This window comes from Carassius carassius, chromosome 36 (assembly GCF_963082965.1).
Source record: "Carassius carassius chromosome 36, fCarCar2.1, whole genome shotgun sequence".
Taxonomy (NCBI): domain Eukaryota; kingdom Metazoa; phylum Chordata; class Actinopteri; order Cypriniformes; family Cyprinidae; genus Carassius; species Carassius carassius.
Genome location: NC_081790.1, coordinates 27,699,695 through 27,726,334, shown reverse-complemented (window position 1 = coordinate 27,726,334; position 26,640 = coordinate 27,699,695). Strand labels below are relative to the sequence as shown.

The window sequence follows — 26,640 nt, the reverse complement described above, 5'->3', positions numbered from 1 at the left end:
TAGATTTTCAAAATGTTATTTATTATTTATACATGCACATTAGGCTATATTCCTACAACATGATAGCTTATACATATGGTTGCCATTTCCATCTTTTGAGCAGTGTTACAAAAATCCTTACAATGATCAATTGTAAAACACATTACTGATACAGTACTTGCAAATTACATAGTATTGTTACAAATTATAATAATTCTAAAAGAGCATACGACACTGTCTTGCACTCCATCACCTCATTTGACACATTTAGGCGCACACACAACACACAAACACACACACGATTAGTAAACTGCAAGCAGTAATAAATTATTGGGCACATCTGTTCTTTAAGAAAAACAACAAAAGCATCAAGAAATTTACTCACTGCTAATTTGGGGTATAAATATTCATCACAACACTGTCAACAACTGAACAAAGTGACACATTTTGGATAATGAAGAGTTGTGATATTGAAGGAGAAATGTACTTTGACACTGTAGCGATTTGATTGTCCAAACTGTATATTTAGGGCATCTCGAGTGGAGCAAGCCAGAGATACCACAACAAATTTGTGCAACAATACTGTGGCAATGATTTGTAACATAAGTGTTAATACCACTGTGAACCATCATTTTCGTGTACCACAAAAGATGGATAAGTATTTCTCTACATTCTCTTCACAGCTACCAAATTATATAACCAAAATCACACAACTATTTTTTTTTTCAATAAGTATTTTGTTGGCGACTCTTAAAGAAATGCTAGAATGTAGAATTTAGATTATAATGAGACATACTGTATTCTAAAAGTTCCTGTGCTTACCTCTCCAAACTCTCTTTTGTCATCCTGTCACATCCCTGTGTCCTTTCACCTTAAATTGAACAAATTCTGTTCCCTTCCTTCTCTGTCTCTCATGATCTCCCATCTGAGGAGTGTGTACTGTGCAGGAATGGAAAATAGCAGCATTATGGTCGCACATCTGGCCTCCCAAGCCTCAATCAGACCACTCGTTGTCCTCCGGCTCAGAGTCCTCATCTGATTCACTGTATTCCACGGCGATGCGTCGGGACAGGATCGTGGCCACGTCATTACCCACCGGCTCTTTCTTGGCCTCCTGTTCTCTCTGCTCTTGCACCTTACGAAGCTGGATACCTGGAGGAGGAGCCAACAGTTCAATAAAAGCTAATGCATACACAATGCATACATTCAAAAGTTTGGGAGCAGTAAGGTTTTTTAATGTATTTTTAAAGAAGACTTTTCTGGTTCTCTGAGGGAAACATTCCAGGATTTTTCTAAATATGGTGGACTTGATTAGGAGCCAATGGGTTGTGAAATGAATTAAATGTTTTTCTCAAAAACCTTAATATCTTTTTGGCTGCCGAAAGAAAGACATGGATATCTTGGATGATATAGGGGTGAGTACATTGTCAGAAAATATTTTGGCAGTGAACTAATCCTTTAATATTTTTTGGAACCTGTGATACTTTTTACACGATTCTTTGATGTACAAAACATTAAAAAGAACAGCATTTATATTATATATATATATATATATATATATATATATATATATATATATATATATATATATATATATATATATATATATATAAATATATATATATATAAGTTTGGGTTTAGTCATTTTTGCTTTCTTTTTTGAAAGAATTTAATACTATTCAGCAAGGATGTGTTAAATTGATAAAAAGTGATAAGTCAAGATTTAAATTGTTGGAAAAGATTTCTATTTTCTATTTATCAAAAAATCCTGAATAAAAAAAAATATAATAAAAAATTAAGCAGTACAACTCTTTCCAACATTGAAAATAAATCTGCATATTAGAATCATGTATTTAAAAAAATTCAAAACATACAAAAAATAAATACATTCTGAAGGATCATGTGATCTTTTGTGTTGTGCAGCTTAATATTTCTGTGGAAACTCTGACATTATTTTTTCAGGATTCCTTTATGAATCTCTAAAATGGTTAAAAAAATCATAAAAAATGTCTGTAATATCACTTTTGATAAATTTAAATCATCCTTGCTAAATAAAAGCATTAATTTATTTTCATTCATTAAAAAAGTACTTATCCTAAATTTTAGAATTTAGTACCAGTTTCCACAAAAATTTAAAGCAGCAAAAACATAATAGTAAATGTTTCTAGAGCAGCAAATCAGCATATTAAAATGGTTTCTGAAGGATCATGTGACACTGAAGACTGGAGGAATGATGCTGAAAATACAGCCTTGTGTCACAAGAATAAATTACATTTTACAATATATTCAAACAGCTATTTGGATTGTAATAATATTTCACATTATTTCAGTTTATTTCAACCTTGTTTAACAGAAAATACTTATTTACATTTTTTTTATTTCTTTATGATTCCAAATTATGATTTGATTAGTAAAATGCATTGCTAAGAACTTCATTTGAACAACTTTAAAGATGATTTTCTCAATATTTAGATTTTTTAGCACGCTCAGATTCCAGATTTTCAAATAGCTGTGTATCTTAAGAAACCATACAGCAATGGAAAGCTTATTCATTCAGCTTTCAGATGATGTACAAATCTCAATTGACGCTTATGACTGGTTCTGTGTTTCAGGTTCATATATCTATATATATACAGTACAGACCAAAAGTTTGGACACACCTTCTCAGTCAAAGAGTTTTCTTTATTTTCATGACTATGAAAATTGTCGAGTCACACTGAAGGCATCAAGGGCTATTTGAGCAAGAAGGAGAGTGATGGGGTGCTGCGCCAGATGACCTGGCCTCCACAGTCACCGGACCTGAACCCAATCGAGATGGTTTAGGGGTGAGCTGGACCACAGACAGAAGGCAAAAGGGCCAACAAGTGCTAAGCATCTCTCAGGGGAACTCCTTCAAGACTGTTGGAAGAGCATTTCAAGTGACTACCTCTTGAAGCTCATCAAGAGAATGCCAAGAGTGTGCAAAGCAGTAATCAAAGCAAAAGGTGGCTACTTTGAAGAACCTACAATATGACATATTTTCAGTTGTTTCACACTTTTTTGTTATGACTATAATATACCATATATAATTCCACATGTGTTAATTCATAGTTTTGATGCCTTCAGTGGGAATCTACAATTTTCATAGTCATGAAAATAAAGAAAACTCTTTGAATGAGAAGGTGTGTCCAAACCTTTGGTCTGTACTGTATATTGTGTATATTTAAAGAGTTCAGATGCAAAAGCCAAAAAAGTGTAGTGACTGCTGATTTTCGTCTAAAATTAGCATTTGTATCAGGCTACGTTCAGTAATTTTACTTTAATGGCATTGTATAGGTCAAATAACTATTGTGAAATAACTGAACATAAATATAGGAGAGTGATTAAAAATGCGTTTAGAGGCATTTGCATCTGAACTCCTTTTTTTTAAATGGACTATTTTAAGGCCATTTTTAAATCTTTAATAGCCTAATTAATAAAAAAAGCACACGCTTCATTCAGCCCATTACCCTGGACTCTTTTCTGTGCACACTGACCTCTGCGGATGGCGGCCAGCAGGTCGCTCCGGGCGTCGCTCATGGGGATGAGAGGCACCTGGCCCTTCCTGGGAAGAGTAGACTCTCTTACTCGGGACGGGGACGGGGCGTGGGTGGGGGGTCCTGGTGGAGGAGGGGGCGGGGCCACAGGTGGGCCGCCCATTACAGCATGTGAAGGGGAAGCAGTGTAGGCAGATGGAGCAGCTGAAGGAGGAGACGGGCTGTAGGAGTGTGAGAGCGACACCCCTGTCCCCGGAGCCAGTGAATGAGGTCCAGACGCGCTGTCAAAGGCTGTCTGAGAGGAAGGGATGAGGGGAGGAGGTGGAGGAGGAGCAGGCGGGATGAAATGCTCCAGGATCTGATGGCCGCTGAGAAGTGATTACAAGCATTTGTCACATCCCAGTAAAGCCAAAAATCAACATGAATCTTTATGCAGTCGTTTCTTTCATTAAGGACAGAATGATAATTTACCAGCACACCCGGATAATATATATATAATAACATATAACCTCATCTTTGGGTTCCAGAGGTAATTCGGGTATATAAGTAGCACAATATTATATCAGATAGTTATAGATATGTATTTTAATTATAAAGCACAATTATAACATAAAGCAATGTTTACACTATTTTTTATTCTGCATTCAGAAGGTTGTATTTGCAACCCCAGTTGTAGTTCAATCAGTCTATTTTTTAATTTAGGTATATATTAAGCATTAAAGAAACAATATATTTCTTGTTCACTGTAATAACTTATTAACGATTAAAAGATGAGATTAAAATATAATTGCACAACCACCCAGTAGGTGGCAATATGTACTAGGAATGCAAATCATCATTAAACAAAAGAAGAAGAATCAAGAAATATAATTGTAGATTTGGCATTCTTTTGGAGATGTCTTTGTGTGTCAACTGAAGGGACTTCAAAATAATTCTTGAGATACACTAGTTGAAGGAATAGTTCTCTCAAAAATTAACATTTGCTGAAAATTAACACACTCTCCAAGATTAGGATGAGTTTCTTTCTTCATCAGATTTGGAGAAATGTAGCATTGCATCACTTGTTCACCAATGGATGCTCTGCAGTGAATGGGTGCCGTCAGATGCCGCTGATAAAAACATCCACAAGTAATATCCTATCCATGAGTTATTATTTATGAAGCCAAAATCTGTGTGTTTGTAAGAAATTAATCCATTATTAAGACATTTTAGCTTTATAACTTTTTTAACTAACTCCATAATCCTTAGTAAAGCTTCCTCCAGAGACCTCTCTCACATCAAAAACACCCACGTATTTGTTGTTTTGGTTTGTAAATGGTGCCTGATCTGTGCAGATTTCTCTCCTGATCCAGACAAGATAACTTTTTTAATGGAAAAAACTATATTTTCTTTTATTCTGACACAACTGTTTTAAGTTAAAATGTCTTAGTAATGGATTTGTTTCTTATAAACACGCAGCTTTTGGCTTCTCAAGATGTTAACTGATGGACTGGAGTGGTGTGGATTATTGTGATGTTTTAATCAGCTGTTTGGACTCTCATTCTGATGGCACCCATTCACTGCTTATAGGATCCACTGGTGAGCAAGTAATGCAATGCTACATTTCTCCAAATCTGATGAAGATCTTCATCTTGGATGGCCTGAGGGTGAGTACAATTTTAGAATCTTTAGAATTTAGAATTTTAGAAATCGTCCTACTGTTTATACTGTATGTGTATATATACATATATTCTTTAACTATAGAGAGAGAAGTGACATGCCTGTATTCTTTGGCAGCTGTTGGCCGGGGTCCGTTGAGGGACGCGTCTGCCGCTGGGGGCCCGTGGTGGGCCTGAAGGCGTCCTAAAGAGTGCTGTCTGGCTGCCGCGGCGGTGGAGGAGGCCGGGGGCCGGTACGCTCGGTCCAGGGACTGAGTCTGTGTGAGGCCTGCGTCTTTCCCATCAGCTCCTGCTGCACCTGCTTCCTGCGGGTGACTGGGGCTCGCTGGGTACGAGTGTTCATCTGACATGCCAGATCTGTGTTAAAGCACACAACAACATCCACACACACAGCATGCACAATATAGTTACAATGTGTTACACTGAAGTTCATTTCTGATCATTGTTGAAACATTCGTGTGTAGTCAAGTTCAAGTTCACAAAACGACACAAAGAAATTATAATAATTTTTACTAGTTCACAGTTCTTTTTTTTTTGCATTGCTGAAATCATTGGCTAATGGTTTTTAAGGTAAGTAATTTTAAACAGTGTTAACTAGTGAATATGCATCTGGGTTTGACGTCAAATTCAGGGATACATAAACAAAATTATATTCCATTTTTTGATATCAACACCATAAAATGTATTAACAGTACATTACACTGGGGTTTTCCCAAACTGGGCTTGATGTAAGAACTGTAGTGGCTTTGTGAGTTGATAAAAAGGTATCAATTCATTAATGTAACATTCGAACACTCGAACATTAAAAACAGAAATGTTTTTTTTGGTTTGCCTGCACGTCAATGTGACCATTAACCATCTTCAGAGAACTGTAAACGTGCAAATCGTTAAATTACTGGAAAATTAACATCCTCGGATCTTTCAAGTAAATATTTTATCTTAAGGCTGACAAAAATGTTTGGGAATCCCTGCATTACATGAACAAACATGAAAACAACAATGACATTACACGGCCAAAGTCTTCTATAAAAAGTAACTGTAATCTGAAACAATGTTATAGAAACATTAATGACGCATCGTGTCAACCAATGTAGAGTAAAATTCAATAAGTGACACGCAACAGTATCCTAATACAGTTTATGAGAGCTGTCAGAGCTCAGTTAATTTTTAGGTGAACTATCCCTTTAAGTGAGATCACGTGACTCACCTGTCTGGAGACAGAGATCCCTCAGAAGACATGCCATGGTAAGGAGACGGCGTCAGGCGAGTGTCCGGACGGAATTCCTTATCGTACGCCATCATGTTCCACTCCTGACGCCGGTTACGAGCTTTACGGACTTTCTTTACCTCGCGAGTGGGATCCTCCACGTGCTTTTGCTCTTGCTGAGGCAGAAAGAAGGAAATGTTTCTATAAAATCGAGTTCTTTAACCACACAGAATAAGAAAAGTCTGTAAATGAACACTGACCTAATGATTACAGATTATTCGTTTTGGGGCATTTTTCACAAGCAACTTCACAACAAGCAATCTCACAAAAATCAGTCATGTTTTCTGTATCGTTTAGTAAAGATCTGTTGTACTTTGAATCAATTCTCTCCACATTATCTCTTCTGTAATTTAGTTTTAGCAACTAACTTGAAAATGCTAAAAACTTGTTGATTACATTCTAATATCTATTTTATTAGCAATGTTCCCAATGCCTTCCCTAGATGTTAAATGCAGCAGACAGTGAGAAATATAATAAATCCATTGCACACTTTCAAGAGCCCTCCAAAACTGATTGGTAACTGGCAAAACATCTAGAATAATATGACTTATATATTATAAAAGCCTGTTTCTGCTGAAAAATAAAAAAAGTAATTCCAACTTTTTATCTCACAATTCAGATTTTTTTTATCGCAAATGTGATATATATATAGTGCACCAGTGCACATTTGCAAGAAAAAAATCTGAATTGCGAGATATAAATTATGAGAAAAAACTAAATAAGTAAATAAAGCGAGTTATAAAATACAAACCTGAGGAAAGCTTGTAAAAAAAAAAAAGAGTCAGAATTATGAGATAAAAATTTGCAATTACCTTTTTGGAGTTTTAAAATGGGCTTTCATAATCTATACGGTATGTTGCTTGCGCAAAATGTTTTTTTTGTGTCAAATATATGGCTATTTTTAAATGGCCATCACTAGAGAAAGATACTATAAAGTATTTTAGTGTCTTCTGTTGTTTGCACTTTAAGTTGGAAGCTCTGTTTTGTACATTCCTCTTTTTTTGTGTCTTTTTATCCTCTTGCAATGTATTGGATAAGCAGTTGTGACTGCATTTATGTACTTACATAATGCATGTTTTTGGCTATACGCAAACACACACACACACACACACACACACACACACACACACACACACACACACACACACACACACACACACAGACACACACACACACACACACACACACACACACACACACAGACACACACACACACACACACACAGACACACACACACACACACACACACACACACCTTCTGTCGTCGTTTCTCCTTCCTCTTGTTTTCTGTGGCTTGCAGCATCTTTTCCTTCCAAAGGTTAAAAAAGTAGGATGGATCTGTGTAGAATTTGAGCCCGTCTTTTTTGTCATCCCTGAAAGACAACACAACAAAATGAATTTATTACAATTCAAAAGGTTCTTTTTGTTTATTTTTACTATCTTGCATATAGAAAATTAAGCTTATTTAACAGCCTTTACTTGGATTAGCCAAGGCCATATTCTCATAGTGACAATTGAACCTTAACGTCATGTGATGCACAGGGAACGGGTGATAAACAGGTCAGCTTTGTTTGCTGCAGCGTGCACAGACCTGTATGGCGTGAGGATGTTGAGAGGAGGTGGTTTGTCACAGCGCTGGTACATCTCCATGACAGGGTTCGGGATGGAGTTTCGGGTCACCACCTGCTGGTCCTGAATAGTGGAGCTCTTGAATGCTTTCCGCATGTTGATGTCCTGTAAGGACACTGTAGAGCGAGCAGACAGAGCCGGAAAACACCATCAAACACAAACCTGCTAGAAAGTGCCAGATTTACAGCTTGCATAGCCACAAACACTCTTTCGCTGTCAGGATTTACTAAAGAGGTGCAGTGAAACATTTGTGACTTCAAGGTGTGAACAGGTTTTTTTTTTTTAGGCTGACCTTATTGCATACGCATTTTTTAAGAGTGTTCCTTTCAGACACAACATTTATGTAAGAAGAGGATTTAAATGAATCGTGCAAGGTGATTTGGTAAGGTTTGTGGTAGTCTGTTTACTGGTATTTGTGTGATTATTTAACTTTGCACCAGTGTTGTTAATAGATTATACAGTACACAAATGATTATCATGGGCTCTGCTTGTTTGCAACCCGATGCTATTTACACTGCTCTAGATTGTTATTATCATTCTGGAAATATGATGGCTCTGTCGGTTCTTCAGTTTGCATATTGTTGGTAAATCACCTGCAGAACTTTACGCTCCCATCTGTCTTTTAAGAAATTGTGCGTTCATGATCATTTGCACTGTTGAGTGAATCTGGCTCTATGTCTCAGAAGCAACAAGGTTTTGTTCAGTTCATCTAAAAGCTCACTATTTTTTTATGTTTATGTTTTTTTTTTGTCTTTGTGAAAATAATGTTTATGATGAATAATGTTATGATAGTTGGTCCAATGTATTAATGTTTTCAGTGTTGCTACCTGTGGGGAATGAACTATGAAGTGAGTCAGACAATGAAGCACTTCCCATAAGGCACCGCTCTATTAATTATGTTCCCTTGTCAACCAAACTATTCCACTGTGCTCTTAAATAACTCAGCTAGTGTCTAGACATCAGAGGGATACGCTGCTAATTACTGAATCTGCCTCATCTGCCGAGCTCTAGCTATTATTCAGACTGCTCTGAAAATCACTTCATGAGCATTTTACCATGCCATATGAGAGAAATATCATCATATCATATACACTCGGAAAATTAAAGGTCTTCGTGGCAACCTGTCAAAATAAAAGTCCTGTTAACTTGAACAAATTGTGACAGAAATATATTACTATTGTACAACAGAATGTGCATCTTAATGCCATAATAATAATAACAGTAATATACAACTACTATTATTCCTGCATGTTTACATTTTAACAGTTAACCACTGTTGTCCAGCACTATTTGCCAAAAATGAAAGGGTTTGTTATATTTTCATTTCATTTACGCCTTCATTTGTTTACTAGAAAAACACAGAATTTCTGGATTTAATTAGACATGCATATTAGTGGTTTATTACAATGTAATTAAACCAATTAATTTGAATACAGAAAAAAGGAAACACAGAATTTTGTAAATATAAAACGTAATTTGAGAAAAAGTTAAACTTATTTTATAGGGACCTAAAATGTTACTTTTTATAAATCTTGTATAAGTTTCATGATTTCAATTAATCAGACATGTTTTTTCTGATCATTACAATTAATTTAACCATTAAAAACGGTCCAGAAATAGTACAATATTTTTAAAACATTAAATATTAAATATATATAAAAACAAAATTTGGGGAAAAAAATTTATAGAATTTGGGTAAAACTGCAATGGATTTCGTAGGTAGCTTAACTTCTGCATTATACTGATGACCTGCGCCCTTCCTCACAACAGCCCTGTGGTTGTATCCTGGTGTATTTCCAGGATGTCACAAAAGATCAGGTCATTCTTACTCACCCTCCTCCACTGTGGAGTCCAGTTGTGTGACCTTCACGGCCAGCAGGTCGACGCGCTCCTGCAAACTGTTCATGCGCATGTAGAAGACGTTGGCCTCGTTAAACAGCTCCCCGAAGATGTCCTCCGCATGTCGACCTGATCAAATAAACACACAATGATGTACAATAAGGCAAAAGTTAGCATTTAAATAGCTTTCATCTACAGAATGAGCCCATGAAAAAGGCTTATTCTTGTTTTAATGTACACTGAATAAAAACAATGCTGTAGAAAATCAGAAATTGCTAGTAAAAAAAAATAAAAAACAGTAACAATAAAACTGCAAGTAACACATACAATTTTGAATTAGAAAAGTTTTTAAGCTGCAAACGATTATATCAGTAAGTTATGGTGACACAATAATGTACATTTCTGCTTATTATTGTGCACAATTTAAACTCAAATTTCTGCATTATTTTGTTTTAAATTAAGTTGTAGTAGCTTAATAAAATGTCCTTTATAATCCTCTGCAAAACATTTGCCACTAATTAATTAAACTATGACATGTTAAATCAACAGCAATAATTATCTGAGTTATAATGAGTTGCCTTTATTTAAATTTAATTATATTTAATAGTGGTCGACAGATATATCAGCTGATATTTGGCATTTTTAGAACATCGGCATTGGAGGATCAGTTTTTCTGCTTGGCCACTGTGTTCGAGGCAGGACTTTTATTTTGACGGATAGAAGTCTGTCTAATAATCAGATAGAACGGTTAAACAATGGAATTAATGTATACAAAAAGTATTATAATGATTGCTTTTATATAATTATTGATAGGAAGGCAAACATTATAATACTTTCTCGTTTGCCGTTAGCATTAAGCGAATACGCATTTATATAATTTAAGCAAATCTTTGAATGACTAATGAACATTTATTATCACAAACCTTGGAAACTTAGTCTCATCCAGCTTTGAGATCTTGTGAAGTGTGTATCCAGCATTATCACACGTTCTCTATTTGTGACAGTCGGTCCGTGAGAATTAAATGCTTTAAACTATAAGCTTGTTTTTCTTAAAGTTTAAAATTTCTTAAATATAATTTTTTTTTTTATTATATCGTCTATTGGCCACCCTGCTTTTAAAGATATCGGCATCGGCTGTCAAAAAAACAATATTGGTCGACCACTAATATGTAATTAGCCGAAATTTAGCCGAGACTTACTAACAAGGAACATCACAAGCAACTTGTCATAAACAAGCTGTTTGTCTTTGCATAATGCATTTAGCTTGTGAAGAAGCCATGTAGAAAAACACTGTAAACCTAGATGCTCAAAGCTAAAACACAGCTGGCTGTGCTCAGCACCGAAGCTGCTGATGTCTAATGAGCTCACAGCAAACCCAGGGTAACGAATGAAAAGACCGAGCCAGGACTGCATTAAACCAGGGAGAGAGATGACTGTGCATCAGCACTTCTAGAGTAAAAAACTGAACCTACTGAGTCCTCCCAGCTGTTTGATGATGGCCGCCAGTGTGCTGTTTGTGACACATTCCAGCTCGTTGGTCACCCCGTCGGGCAGAGCACCCCGGCACAGGTGCTTGGGCTCGATGGTCCTCTTCACGAGAGGCATGGCTGAGCTCAGCTACACACACCGACCTGAGAGAGCACAGGAGGCTGGTTTACACAACATTATCATGGGGTAATGTAATGCAGGAAACACAAACATTTTAAACAATTTTCCCTTTCTCTTTGGGTGTTACAAGCTCGTGGTGCATAAAGCAGATCTGTAAAGTTGCAAAGACTAAAGTCTGAAATCCAAAGAGATATTCTTTATCAAAGTTAAGACTCATCCACGCCCCCTAAAACGCCTCGTTTAAACACGCCCCCACATGTCTATGTCACTCTGTGGAAATATTTGCGTAATGCCGCCCAAATGTTGACGCAAAGAAAGAAGTCTGGTTTCAGTAACACAGTTAGTGTTGAAGCAGTCATGTCAGGGAGATGTGTGTGTATCTAGGACAAAGAAAAAGCAATATTTGTTCTTTCGAAGTAGATGCATTTAGGAATCTTTAAGATTACAAAAGATTAGTTTTGTGAACCTAGGAGAGGAGCTCATTCTGACAATCTGAGCTTCTGAATCAGGTACTGTAAGTGTGTTTTGTTATTATTTTAAGTATTGGCTATTGAATGTTCAAATGCAGAGTTTTGCGCGTCGTGTGTGTGTTCTAAGGACATTAACTGTCTTTACATTTATTTTGAAAGATGAAGCTCGTGATTATTGAAAGCGGCGTTATATTTCCCACGAGTCCTTGTGGCGATCAGCCAATCGGAACGCATTTGAGAGAGGCGGGGCATAGAGGACCTACAATAATCTACAGTTACATTATTTTAAAATAATGTGTTTCTTGAACATTAAAGCATGTCAACATATTCTATTACACCAAATACACAAAATAATGATCTTTAATTTAAAAGCATCATATGACCACTTTAACCTCCACATGAAATATTAATAATATTTGTATTTGGTGTAGAGTCTTTTGCCTACATTTTCACCTTAATAATTACCAATATGTCACAAGAAATAGGAATCAGTTGCAAAACCAAATCAGGGTTTCCCAAATGAAAACAGGGTGTGCATGGACACTGATGTCTTTTAGCACAATAATAACTATATTGTGTTTCATTATGATTTAGAACTTAACAAACAAATACCTCTTTCATCAGTGGAGTAGTGTTAGGTTAATACATGCTTAATATTTATTCATGAAATGGCATGATTCATTATTAACATTTGTAATGAAGAGATGCATGTGCACTATATGAGAATAGCGACAAACATAAACCAAGCTTTACATTCACCGGCTGAAAATGTCATTCTGGACTTGATTGAAAGCATAAAGCATGATTGGAATGTGCAGCAGAAAGAAGATTCAAAATGGCATTACTGTAAAAATAAACAGAAAAATAACACTATATTTATTTCTGAGCCAGTGTGAAAAACAAACAATTTTGGTTCATTACAGATTATCATATCATATAAGGCAGACAAGTCTCATTAAATCAAGCAGCATTACAAAATTAAATGAATGGAGGCCTAATAAACATGATACATTCTCAGCATGAGCAGAGGTGTGCTACAATAATCCCTTTTCATGCATTTTTACCAAATATTCCATGAAATGCATAATAGAGCTGATTATATTTGGAAAAAAATTGTTAGTCAAATGCTCACTTGGATGAACGCAAAACGACACAGAAAATCAATCTCTGTAAACTTCATTACATTTAAAGCGTGTGTTTATTTGCTCAGTGTCAAGCACTCCATGGCTGTCGTGAGACTGCATTGGGTCTAAAACATTTCATAATTAATGTACCAAAGCCTACCGTCTAGGGCTGGGATAAACGATTATTTTTTAAAACGATTAATCTAGCGATTATTTTTCCGATGCATCGATTAATCTAACGATTCAATTTCGATTATCTCCCCATTAATTGACTACTAACAATTTATACATGTTGATTTATATATCTGAATGAAAAAAACATGAATTCCTTAACATTGCAATATATGTTTATTGCTCTTAAAATTACAAAATAAAAGACTGACTAAGAATGCATTACTTTCAGTGTTGGGGAGTAACTGGTTACATGTAACGGCGTTACGTAATTTAATTACAAAATTATTGTAACTGTAATTAGTTACAGTTACTACGAAAAAATGAGTAATTAAATTACAGTTACTTATGAAATTTTTAACGATTACAAAGGGGATTACATTTGAATATTTACACACATCCACATACAGATTTAACTTATTTCTTTCCCAAATTGCACTGACTATTCTGAGACATACCGCCATAATAATTTCCGGGATGCGGAAATACAGTCTGGTTCGTAGAATCCAGTCATAAAAACGAAATGCCTAACGCGGACGGAATATGCCACATTTTGGATGAATAAATCAAAAGTAGGTCAGTACACTTGAATCAAAATATGTCATTGACTAGTGTCTGTGAATATAAAGCCCCAAAAATTCAATATATGACTTTGCACATTCTGCGTGTCTGTGAAAATCAGGCGCGGACTGGACACCGGGAGAACCGGGACAATTCCCGGTGACCTGGCAGCCGATTTTGCCCCACTATTTAATATCATTATTGTATAATTGCCTGCCGAATGTACTAAAGCGATCATTTGCGAATCCGCCATTTGATAATTAAATCTCTAATAAATCATGAAGTGTTAGTCATGACGCGCGCGCTCTCCGCGCCTCCGCCAAACGGTTTGGATCAGACTCAGAGTAATCAATGCGAGAGAGAGAGAGAGAGAGAGAGAGAGAGAGAGAGAGAGAGAGAGAGAGAGAGAGAGAGAGAGAGAGAGAGAGAGAGAGAGAGAGTGGACTGCTGGAGCAGAGAAGCTGAACTATACTGTTCAGGGTTTCAGGTCAGTTTCATCTGTAAAGATGCTTTTTTGTCTTTGTTTATTTTTTTTATTTATTCAAGCAGCAGCACGTTGCTCACCAGTCATCACTCAAAATACTATATAAAGGACATCATTATTATCTGTTGTAATGCTACAGTAGGAATTTATCTGAAAAAAAAAATACGATTTTTTTTATAGGTTTAGGGGGAGCTACGACAAACAACAACACAACCCTTACGAAAATTAACATTTTAATATTTAACTATAAATCCAGAGAAAATGGTTACTATTGTTTAAATGTGGTAACCAAAAATGTAAAATTATTTTACAAATGTATTTATTTGAAAATAAATACAAATCCATTTGCTAAAAAACAAAAACATAACAAGGTTATTTTACTTTTATATAGGCTAATAAAAGCAAGGTTAATTTTTGTAAGGGAAAAACATGACTCGTGTACAGTATTAGGATTTTTCTATAAAGATATTGTAGTATTGTAGGGTATTGTATTGTAAAGTATAGTTTTGTTCAATCTTGAGTATTAACGTCATGAGAGAGATGGATAACAGGGCAAAATAAAGAGACTGAAGAGAAAAATGGAAGTGAAGTGACATTCAGCCAAGTATGGTGACCCATACTCAGAATTTGTGCTCTGCATTTAACCCATCCGAAATGCACACACACAGAGCAGTGAACACACACACACACACACTGTGAACACACACCCGGAGCAGTGGGCAGCCATTTATGCTGCGGCGCCCGGGGAGCAGTTGGGGGTTCAATGCCTTGCTCAAGGGCACCTAAGTCGTGGTATTGAAGGTGGAGAGAGAACTGTACATGCACTCCCCCCACCCACAATTCCTGCCGGCCCGGGCCTCGAACTCACAACCTTTCGATTGGGAGTTCGACTCTCTAACCATTAGGCCACGACTTCCCTTTAAAGTGAAGGTGCAGTTCAGGAGATAACTTTTAATTATTTTGCATGTCCCCAAATTAAAGATTTAAACCTTTTTTATGTCAGGTCCATACAAAAAAATAGTTTTGTCCATGAATTTGTTTGTATGAGTTTGAATTTTCCAGTCTGAATTTTTTTCCCAGTCCGCCCCTCCTGTAAATTAATGGCAAAGACATGGTTTCATTTACTACACATAGGCCTACTGAAGCTCGCAGTGTTTTCAACCTCTGCCATCTCAATATAGGAGTACACGAGCACATAAACATAATTTCTAGAACTGCTTTGTGTCACTTCATGTGCATTTTACTTATTTTGAGAAAACTATCATCATATACAAAGAGACAGCAGTTTAAAAAAAACACCAATGTTTCAGGAGTTTATTACACAGAATACGTTACATGCTTATTAGATAACTGTATTTAAGTTGATGTATATGCTTTTATTTATTATTCTTTAATTTTCACAAATTTAGAAAAGTAATCAAAAAGTACTCAAAAGTAATTAGTTACATTACTTTAATAAAGTAATTGAAAAAGTTACACTACTATTACATTTTAAACAGGGTAACTTGTAATCTGTAACCTATTACATTTCCAAAGTAACCTTCCCAACACTGATTACTTTGCACTTGTATAGAGATAGCATTCAATAAAACCTTGAAGCCTTGAAAACACATAGCTTACTGAAACAAGCTTACTGAACACATAGGGCCTAGCTTACTGAAAAAAAGTTCTTCTTTCAGATGAAAACAACAACTTTGTTGGCTTTAAGCTAATACAGAGAGTGCTTTTCCAAAAAAAAAAAAAAAAAAAAAATTAACAGTGGGAGCCAGCAGCCTGTCATGGAGAAAAAAAAATCTCTGAATGCTCCACGTGAAACTTTGGCGTTCCGCCCTTTTTCTATCGTGTCTAATGATTTTGGTTAATATGCACGAGGGAGAGGGAGTAAGAGAGAGAGAGAGCAAGACAGCGCTCGTGCAGTTTGAAGACTGTGAGTGCGCGAGCGCGCGTGAAACTTTGGTGTTTCGCCCTTTTTCTATCGTGTTTAATGATTTTGATTAATATGCACAATGGAGAGAGAGAACAAGAAGCGCTCGTGTTGTTTGAAGACTGTGAGTGCGCGCAAAGCCGGGGCTCTCTCTCGTACGAGAGATCAATGCAGAAAAACCCCTGGATTGGTTATATAACGTTGGTCAGAATGTTGATCCGGCCATCGCGTATATTCAGCGCACATAAGGTAAACGTTTTGCAAACGTTTTTTAGAGAAATAAAAACAGGTCGACGAATCGATGCGCATATTTTGCGTCAACGTATTTTTTGCGTCGAGGTCCCTACTACCGTCACTACATAGGTTAACTGTATCACTTTTTTTATTTTAGGTTTGAAACTTCAAATAAATAAATATTAGCATTGTATTTTATTATTATTAAGTTAGCCAGTTATAAAAATAATAATATTTTTATTGTATATATTTAACCCTCTAACTCTAGCTTTCTCCATTCTAATTCTATTCTTTAAAAAAGAAACATCTTGCCCCTTTTAGACTTGCACTCTATTCATTTACTAACTGCTCGTTTAAAAAAAAAACTAACACTAGCTTTTCTACTCTTTTTTTGTATTACATCAGTTTTCTTTTGATTTATTATACAATTAACAGAAAACAAAAATGCCTCGAACACTAACTTGCTTTATTCTTTTTTATTCTATCAGTTTTATGAAAAAAAAAAAAAAAAAAACTTGTTATGTGTACTGCGTTAAACTAACCGAGAATTGTTTAGCACTTGTATATCATTGCTCCTTTGTTGATTTTGATTGCTTCCATTGTCCTCATTTGTAAGTCACTTTAGATAAAAGCGTCTGCTAAATGACTAAATGTATATATATTTTCACTATATATTACCAATATATTTAGTCATTGTGTGTTTGATGGGTTTACTTGGGCAGTTTGTCTTGAAGCCGATGACAGCCAAGCCAGGCCCTCTCTCACGCTCCACTGAACACTAGAGTCACTCTCATGAGAGGAATCTGTTCGGCTCTGATCATCTCTCTGTAAGGCTACTCTAAACACATCCATTTTCTGACTCATTTTATTTCTGTTTGGCCATTTTCAATAAAAAGGCAATGCTTGATTTTTCAAATCTAGGCTTCAGTGCTCCCTGAGGCATGGAGAAATATACAGACACACGGGGAACTCAGTCTGTGGTGCGCATGACGAGGAAAGCTCATTCAAACGAAACAAACGCGTATTATTTTAGCTGTGTGAGTAGCCTAGCAATTAGCCTGAAGATGTGCATGTTTGCTAGCACTTATATGCTAACAGTGCTCCCCCTCTTTACTTTCATTAACACAGACTGAAAAATAAATGTCATTTGTAAAGGAGAACATGCTTTTGGTGTCGGAACACAAACCCCACGTCACACCAGACAGTTATCAGTCTAGAAATGTGTCACCTGTCATTCAGTAACATGCTCAGTGTCAGGTGAGAGCGCAACAATTCACCATCATGCCAAAATCTGTAATCAGATGTCAGAGATTTCAAAGTGTGTCGAAGTACTCAAATCATTCTCATCATTTTTCCCCCCAAGACCTAATGATGTTATCTACTCTATCCATATTCATTTTATTGCTTCATACTCCTACACAAACACATAAACACACACACACACACACACACATGCTTGCATTTGTGGTTTGCAGGGACTCTACATTGGCGTTATGGTTTTTATACTGTACAAACTACACCTAAATCTACCCCTTACTGAAAACTACTGGCAATTTCTGAATTTCATAAAACAGTTTTGTATGATTTTAAGCCTTTTGTTTTACGGGGACACAAGAAGTGTCCTCGAAAACCTTGTTTACATTGAAGTACCCATGTCATTATACTATATATACCAGTACACACACACACACACATACTCCTTTCAATTAACAATCAATGGGCATTATCTATATTTCCTATGTTGGTATCTGAGTCCAAATGTAATAAGGGGGCTTTTTACCCATTTTTTACAGCAGGATCTGCTTTTTCATGGGTTTAAATAATAGATTTTTGTTATAAGAGACAATAAAAACAACTTTGCTCCTCTTCTGGTAAAATAAGAGCGTGATTTACAAAAGCTTGTGATAGTTCGTAATGTAACATCACGTAACATAATGTAACATTTTTGATCAAGTCTCTGAGTGACATGCCATTTATTTAAGCATTAGAACTTAATTCAGTAAATAAAAAATATAATTAACTATGCAAAAAGCATTTTGAACATCTCAAGCTCACTTCGAGCATGTTTAATACCCAAATGTCAGAAAGGCATGTTATAATGTCCGTCGAAAACTTGCTGTTGGTTGGAATATTACAACTAAAACATTGACAATAAAACACTCAGACATCAATCATATATGCCAGCAAAGAAATAAATATTACCTTACGATCCATCTGTTTCCAAATCAACATTATTTGAATATCACAACATCATTGTCAAAAAATTATGTGCACAATACATAGCAGTATTTCTGAGAAGCAGAGGTCCAGTGAAAACATGCATTTCCCAAAAAACCCACACTACTTTTGACTAAGTCATCGCTTTGTGAGGAGAAGGAGAAAATGATGGCCTTTTTTTTCTCCTTAGTTTTTTTTTTTCGTCTAACAGTGCAACAACAAACAGAAACAACTAGACAAAAAGAATAAATGATAATATGTGATACTGCTACGAGTTAATAAGTGAATAAAATACAAACAAGAATATGGAATACAGTAGGGAAAAGAACAGAGCAAAGGAATATACAAATGTTGCACTTATTATGTCAGCCCTATAGTATGTGAAAATTAAACAGCATTTGCTAGCCACAGATTAATATTTCTCTGCACAGATGAATTATCTCTCACTTTCTGTCTCTATAGTCAGAGGCAGGAACTGATTCATGAGAGGAAACCATAGCAACGTCTCAACTATGCTGGTGGCAAGACATGCTAGGCTCCTTCACCAAAAACACATTTACGTAATCTGTTCCCAGAGCTAGGAATGTGAATCCAGCCCTGCATTCCCGTGCTTGCAGCTGCTTTCAGATCTGTGGGAACGGGTCACCCGGGTTTCAGTCTGTGGAACGTGGGATTTCTTGTAAATAAGATCGTACATCATTGCCAAATGTTCTTTTTTTCTTGCCAATCATTGCTTCTAAGCAGAAGGCTTAAAAGCATAAAAAAACAGAATTAGTCTGATCTGCAAACTGATGTTCACACAGAGGGCTTTAAATCCTCAATAATGCAAAAATCACAATAAAGTGCATAGATGATTTATTTGGTGAACTAGCCACCAATGTCTTTCAGATACTAACGTTTAATGATAATAGTGCTATTTAAATTCACAGCAAGGTGTAGCTCGTGACAGGAGACCAGTGAGTCTCTGTGGCTGTTGATTATACAGTAAATCTCAAATGTTGGGTGTATTATTTAGTTATGAGTAATCAAGAAGAATCTGTCATGACAGCTGCACAATCGGTTAAATTTTGTAAATTTTCTCAGTGTCTCAAACTATGCTCAGATTTGCCAAGACACTCAAACGTTAAAGATTACACTGAACTCAAGCAATTCTCATCAAATGATCTGAGCTGTACTATCTCTATTTATTTCATTTCTCCATACTCTTCCAACGACTATTATCATTTTGAATCATGAATCATGAATCAGTGTCTTAGACAAAATGAAGAACATATGTGACCCTGGATCACAAAACTAGTCATAAGTAGCAATAGCCAACAATATATCCTAGTCAAAATTATGGATTTTTCTTTTACGACAAAAATCATTAGGATATTAAGTAAAGACTATGTTCTTTGAATATATTTTGTAAATGTCCAACCCTAAATATATAAAAAAAAAAAAATTTTGATTAGTAATATGCATACCTAAGAACTTAATTTGAAGAACTTTAAACGCGATTTTTTTTGCACCCTCAGATTTTCAAATTTTGCATCTCTGCCAATTATTGTCCTAAGCATATTTATTCAGCTTTCATATGTGACTGGTTTTGTGGTCCAGGGTCACATTTGAGAAATCAGTCCGTGGCTGTTGATTACCATGACGTCACTCATCCATAACGCCGTGTCGCATGACGTCATCCACGCAAACCACTGCGCTGGCATGTGATATGATAACAGGTGAATCTTTCGGTCACACGGGAAAATGAACGAAACGGTGGCAGTCATTAATATGAAGGTGATGAATTATTGATCTATCAGCTCATTTGAAAGCCCACAGAGCCAGCAGTGTTACATCTTCGCTTCTGTTATTCTAGTCATGTCGGCATTATCACGTAACAAGTATGAGAAAACACTGAACGCAAGGCAATCCTGCGCGTAATTGCCATTTACTTACGAATAAGTGTAGTTGTCTCCGTCCTCTCGCTTTTCTTTCGCGAGGTCGTCGTTTTCGATGTGCTTTTCGGCATTACATGGCGTTAAGACGCGCGCGGTGCCGTCACGCTGTCGATGGGTTGAGGTGCGATGAAAACGCACGCTCGCGTTGCCTGGGAAGCGTCGCTCGTCGCTGTGCGCTGCAGAGACGATGCCACTGCGCATGCGTGCGCGATACCCAGTGTGTGTGTGTGTGTGTGTGTGTGTGTGTGTGTGTGTGTGTGTGTGGAACACTGAGACATAATGGATGAAATAAGCAGAAATACACACGCTTGAAGGGAAACAATAGTATCTTATTTTCAGGAATTGTCCTTTTTTTATGCTACTTACCCAATTTAACCAAGTCTTCCCAATTAACTGTTTGCATTGTTCGGGGAAAAAAGAGTGTTTTCTTGTGGCCACCGTGGGAAAGCTTTGAGTAGGAGAGAGCTATTGTATTGTATAGGCTTCGACCCTTGTTTACGGAATAAATTACTTTTTTCTATAGGATATTTATGTTAAATTTCAGTCTGTTAATCTAAATCTTTTTACGTTCTTCCCTTGCTATACTGCATGACTAAAATTTAAAAAAGCTAAAAGGTCATTATTTACATTGCATTTTACTATAGAGTTTTTTTTAAACCTATTGAATAATTGGAACAGCGAAAGTGTCCTCATAAATCACCTTCATGTTGTAATACCTATGTCATACCCATCCCACAATAGAAATTTGTGTTCTCATAAACCATATAAACATGCACACACATAGGCCTATATGTATAAAGCATGCCTCCAACTTAAGTGACAAAGGAAAATAAAAAGTAACACCATTCATTGCAGACCATTCATTTCTTTATGTAATTTATTTAAAATACAAACAGTTCCAATCAAGAACGCATAACTAAAGTTTAGCATGTAAAAATATATTTTATCATTGTTGTAGTAACCCCATAAATCACAGGTTCAGAAAACAAATGAATGTCACCACGCGGTGGCACAGTCCAATGTGAAACTCGCAGGCTTTAACTGAAGCGTAACACAAACAGCCTTGATATCAACAGATTCATTTAAATCAGGCTGTGCGATAAGGCTAGCAAAGAAAACAGTGCAAGGAGTGTGTTAGTGTTTGCTTTGTCCTTGCGATGCATTCAGTACAAGTGGACAGACACGAGTCCTGGATGGAGCTGTGTTTGCAAAAGTATTGTAAAGAGTGATTCAAAACTCTTTTGCATCATGTTTTCCATCGGAAAGTAAAGAATCCTAACTGTTCTTTTCAGAGACAAATCTGGAGAACGACAGAAGCTACAACATTAATCCTCACAGTTTACAGGCAGTGTTGGGGAAAGTAAAGCATCAAAATATTGCATTACTCCCTAAAAACGTACTTTTTAGTTACTCTTTTTATGGAAAGTAGTGCGTCACGTTACTTTCGAGTTACTTTTAAAATCTGGGCAGGGCTTGCTCGTTTTTTTTTCAGTATAAAAAATATGTTTTACTAAGGTAAGCCCGATCACACCAAAAGTGAAAAAGTGTTCAGAAATGACAGTTAAGAGGTTAAAGGGAAAGTAAGTTTGGCAGACTCATATTAGAAATATATAAATAGGCTAGGTCAAGATGGTCAACTAGTGAATTAGACATTAAGCACTCGACTAGTTGATTAACCTGTTTGAACCATTATGGTGCAACTGTGTGTATATTATCAGATGGCCTGGACCTTCTTCTGCTGCACGTCTTAATGATATTTACATCGTAAATAGCGAGCGAAGGCTTGTCGGTACGTCTCGTTGAAAAGGGTGTAGATCAGAGGATTCACTCCGGAGGAGATATATCCCACCCAGACAAAAAAGTGAATGAGGTTATAGAGATGCTCGCTGCAGTTGTCCTGACAGATGGCGACCAGGACATTGGTGATGAAGAACGGACACCACATGACCAGGAAGAGGAAGAAGACAATCCCCAAGACTTTGGAGGCTCGACGCTCATTGTTCAAAGCTTGAATCATGCCTCGTCTGCCTTGACCTCGTGGACCTGGTGTGGACCTGATGGTGGAGGACTTACTGTTCAGCAGACTCGTGTCACTGATCTCAACAGATGAATGTTTGGACTGGGTCTTGCTCTCTTGTGGGAAGGAAGCGCTGTGCCTCTGGAGATCACGGAGCGTGAGGTAATAGCAGACCACCATGATGACCAGAGGAACGAAGAAGGCCACGGAGGAGCCAACAAGGACGAAACGAGGCTCGTTCAGGGTGCAGGAGCCGTTTACAAACACCTTCTGCTTGTCCTGGAAACCCATCACTGGAATGGGCAGCGACAACACTGGAAGAAATAAAACAAGAAGAATGAATAATCAGCTCAGAAAGCTTGTTTTAATCCTTCGCATCCCACTGGTTACATTAGTGACCCAAATTTAGTTTGGAGGGAATTTTATGCAGAATTTTTACATTTTCAATCACAATGATTTCATGTGAACATGTTTACTGATGTGAACACCAGTAAAAGTAAAAGCTGTCAAAAGACATGTAATGGTCTGTTATTGATTTATAACACAGGACCCTGTAAGTGAGCTTCATTATAAAACTGCTGATTTCAAAATGTTAAATACAGCTTAAAAAAATGTATTCTAGGTTTATCATGTCATTAAGGTTGAAATACTACATGAATAAAGTCAAATATTATGAGAATAAAGTTGAAATATTATGAGAATAAAGTCGAAATATTATGAGAATAAAGTCGAAATATTACAAGAATAAAGTCGATATATTAAGAGAATAATATTTAAATATTTACTCGTAATATTTCAACTTTATTTTCGAAGTATTTCGACTTAATTCTCATAATATTTCGACTTTATTCTCGTAGTCTTAGATTTCTTTTTATGGTGGCACTAAAACGCCGTCGTAAATTACAGTGGGCAAAATATTAAATGATGCTATATGATTTTTAAAACTGATCAGTTTAAAACTGCCTGAATAAATCTAGACATTTTTAAAAAACAGAAAAGAAATGACTATTTTTTCACTGCAATTTCAATCTTATGCTTGATTTCAAAGCATCATTTTACTATGTAATACCAAACCAAGGACAAAGGTAAAATGCAAGCCAGATCTCAAATGGAAAGATACAATGACAGAATTTTAGAGTGAGGCATAAAAGTACAAGAAAACAGCAAACAGAAGTGTTTGAGGTCACTGTAGGACTAGCTATTTTTTGTTGAACAATGGCAATAATAATAAATTTAGCCATTCTGTTTTTCAAATCTTCCATTACTAGTGCAAAAATTTTACAAAGGAGCTTTAATCTGGCAGTATAGAGATACTTCAAGATTATGTCACATGCATGGGCTTCAGTTTGTTGTTTGATGGTTGTGACTTTTATCCAAAGCGACCTATATATATATATATAGGTCGCTTTGGATAAAAGTGTCTGCCAAATGCATAAATGTAAATGTAAATGTTAATTGTGTGAAATCACTCAACAAAGGTTCTTTATTCATCAGTGGTTCCACGAAGAACCTTTAACACCCATGAGACCTTTAATTACACAAAAGATTCCTGTACTTCAGGTTTAGAAAAAAACTTTATCTAAGGAATTGTTCACTAAAATGCTCTTTACAGAACTGGTATTTCTATTGTACTGGTATTGATGAAATAAACAACTAACCTTTATTTTTAAGAGTCCGAGATCAGTGCTAGAGCATTTGCTCATTTCAGGTCAAAAGAGAAATGGCCAGAAATAACTGAAATATACATTTCTATAGCACACTTTTCTCCACTCATCTGTGTGCAACAAACACTCAGCTTTAACATCAGGAACAACAAATTCTAGCATTGGATCCCTACTCATTATAACACATCGTAAGATAATAAAAACTCTAGACCAAGAACAGGAGATGCTTCTTCTGGATTAAGTAAATGCATGGCTGCAAGCTGCTTCAAAATGAAAATCAGAAATGCTAAATACATGATAGGGTTGGAATGCTGACGGAGGGCCTGATGCAGCAGTAGTGGCTTCTCCTGTCAGTTCCTGTTAGTGCTGTGTACTCACTAGGTAAAGACATCAAGCAGAGTCTGTGATGCCCCGGGAAGCACACTGAAACAGGGTCAGAGCACTTGCCTGACTGCTCACATTATTGCTCATCATGCTTAATGAGTGGAGGAACAGATGCAGTATATATATGTTACAGTTTTTCTCAGTCACTTTGGTACATTTCTTGAATCATCCTTGAGATTTGCAAAACAGTAAGTGCATTTCTCAAAACAACTCGTGCAAATAGCAAAACACCATGGATTACCTGCAAAAGCCAGTCTCTTGCTCAAAATCCTTAGTTCGTCTCTTAAAAATAAATATCTGTGTCAATGAACATGTCAGTGCCATTGAATGACAAGTCCTTGTGTCATAGTTTATGGATAAGACAGTCAAATCACTTAGTCATGTTGTCAATATAACAGTGTACTCTGGAGAGATGTTCTGATGTAAACTATGGCAACATTTTGGATGACAGTTACTGTATTGAACAGTATGCCATATGCTTATGTATGCCATATATCCATTTCAAAAATACAGATTTAAACAATACTGTATGTGGGATATTGACTGAAAGAGACTGGATAGAATTCCCAGCTACACCTTTACTGTAAATTATATAAAATAGGAAAAATAAATATGGGCACAAAGATGAAAATAAGTAAATTGTCAGAATGTGTAACTCTTGTGTTGTCCTCTGTCTATACAGTATAAGCTTTCTAACTGAAGATTCATGAGATGAACCTTTGAGCTTTTTCAGAGAAATGGTTTATCATTGGTTTATCATCTACATTCTCTTCATTAGTCAAGATTTACTTTCATAATTCATGCCAAATTGACAACAAAAATCTAATAGTAATGTGTAAAAATAAAAATAAAAAGTGTGCTTGGCAGTTTATGACAACTAGATTAACCATTTTGCATTTAATGACTCATACGATGAACTAAAGACCCGATGTTTTGGGGGGTAAGACTATTGCACAGAAAACTATATAATACATTTTGAGCAACATGACATTAGCAAATGATAATGTAGGAAAACCCAGATAAATGTTCATAATCAATTGCATGAATGTACAAAAGCATTTGCAACTTGTTCAAAAGAATGAGAAACTGGTTAAATGATGTGTATAAATGACTAGATGATGTGGAGGTTGTACAAGTAGTTTTGAGAATTTCATTTCAGAGTTGAGAAATGCACCAAAGTGAGAAAAACTGTATATGAATATAAAGCTATAAATAACTAAAGGGACAGTTCACCCAAAATGAAAATTCTGTCAAGTTTGTGTTTTTTTTGGGGAGGGTTACATAGGGGCAGAGCATTTCTGTAAACTTTACAAAAATTCCCAACATTTTCTGAAAGTTATAAAAAATCCTTCCAAGCTTCCAAAATGTCTGGATTCTGTGATTAAAGGTGAAGTTTGTCATTTTTCAATATATATACAGTTTATATATATATATATATATATATATATATATATATATATATATATATATATATATATGTATGTATATATCCTTCCCAGTTTAATTTTGGAAGTTTGAAAACTGTGGCACTATTTTATTTCATTTTCCTTTTCTTTCTTTTTTTTAATCCGAACAACAACAAATTAAATATGGGTTCTTAAGGCAATTATTCTTGTTTTCTTTTAAGCCTGGTGAAGCCTGTGTCCTGAAATGTGTTGACTTGGATCGTCAACCACAATGGTATCTTCTGTAAATTGGATGCTCAATTCTCACCTATAGAAACAGTCCAGACAGAAATGATTTTTAACATGGTCTTGCGAAGTGTGTTGCTGCGGCTGTATTTGATTGGATTACGGATGCCGATATAGCGGTCCAGAGAGATGGCGCACAGGTGCATGATGGAGGCTGTGGAGAAAAGCACATCAAGGAAGATCCACATGGGACACAGCAGTTCAGGGAGAGGCCAGATGTGATCTGGAAATACACAACAAGAGGAGATGTTTCAGAGACTCAGGCA

At 36.1% G+C, this 26,640-nt stretch overlaps 2 protein-coding genes across 3 annotated transcripts in view; both read right to left on the bottom strand.

The window, feature by feature from the left end:
- Positions 1 to 20,774, bottom strand: LOC132117516 (actin-binding protein WASF3-like). Its single transcript, XM_059526849.1, has 9 exons — positions 20,617 to 20,774; positions 11,361 to 11,519; positions 9,883 to 10,017; positions 8,012 to 8,165; positions 7,676 to 7,793; positions 6,360 to 6,535; positions 5,255 to 5,509; positions 3,495 to 3,862; positions 1 to 1,131 (listed from the first exon to the last, which is right to left on the bottom strand). The coding sequence occupies exons 2-9, from the start codon at positions 11,491 to 11,493 to the stop codon at positions 974 to 976; spliced, it is 1,497 nt and encodes a 498-aa protein (XP_059382832.1). The 5' UTR covers positions 11,494 to 11,519; positions 20,617 to 20,774; the 3' UTR covers positions 1 to 973.
- Positions 20,775 to 22,098: 1,324 nt separating this feature from the next.
- The window catches only part of LOC132116813 (5-hydroxytryptamine receptor 2A-like), a 13,226-nt gene continuing 8,684 nt past the window's right edge, over positions 22,099 to 26,640 (bottom strand). For both annotated transcript variants that reach the window (XM_059525677.1, XM_059525676.1), the window contains exons 3-4: positions 26,397 to 26,597; positions 22,099 to 22,949 (exon numbers count right to left, since the gene is read on the bottom strand). In XM_059525677.1, coding sequence (XP_059381660.1) covers positions 22,366 to 22,949; positions 26,397 to 26,597 — 785 coding nt within the window. In that variant the 3' untranslated portion in view covers positions 22,099 to 22,365. The remainder of the gene's footprint in view (positions 22,950 to 26,396; positions 26,598 to 26,640) is intronic.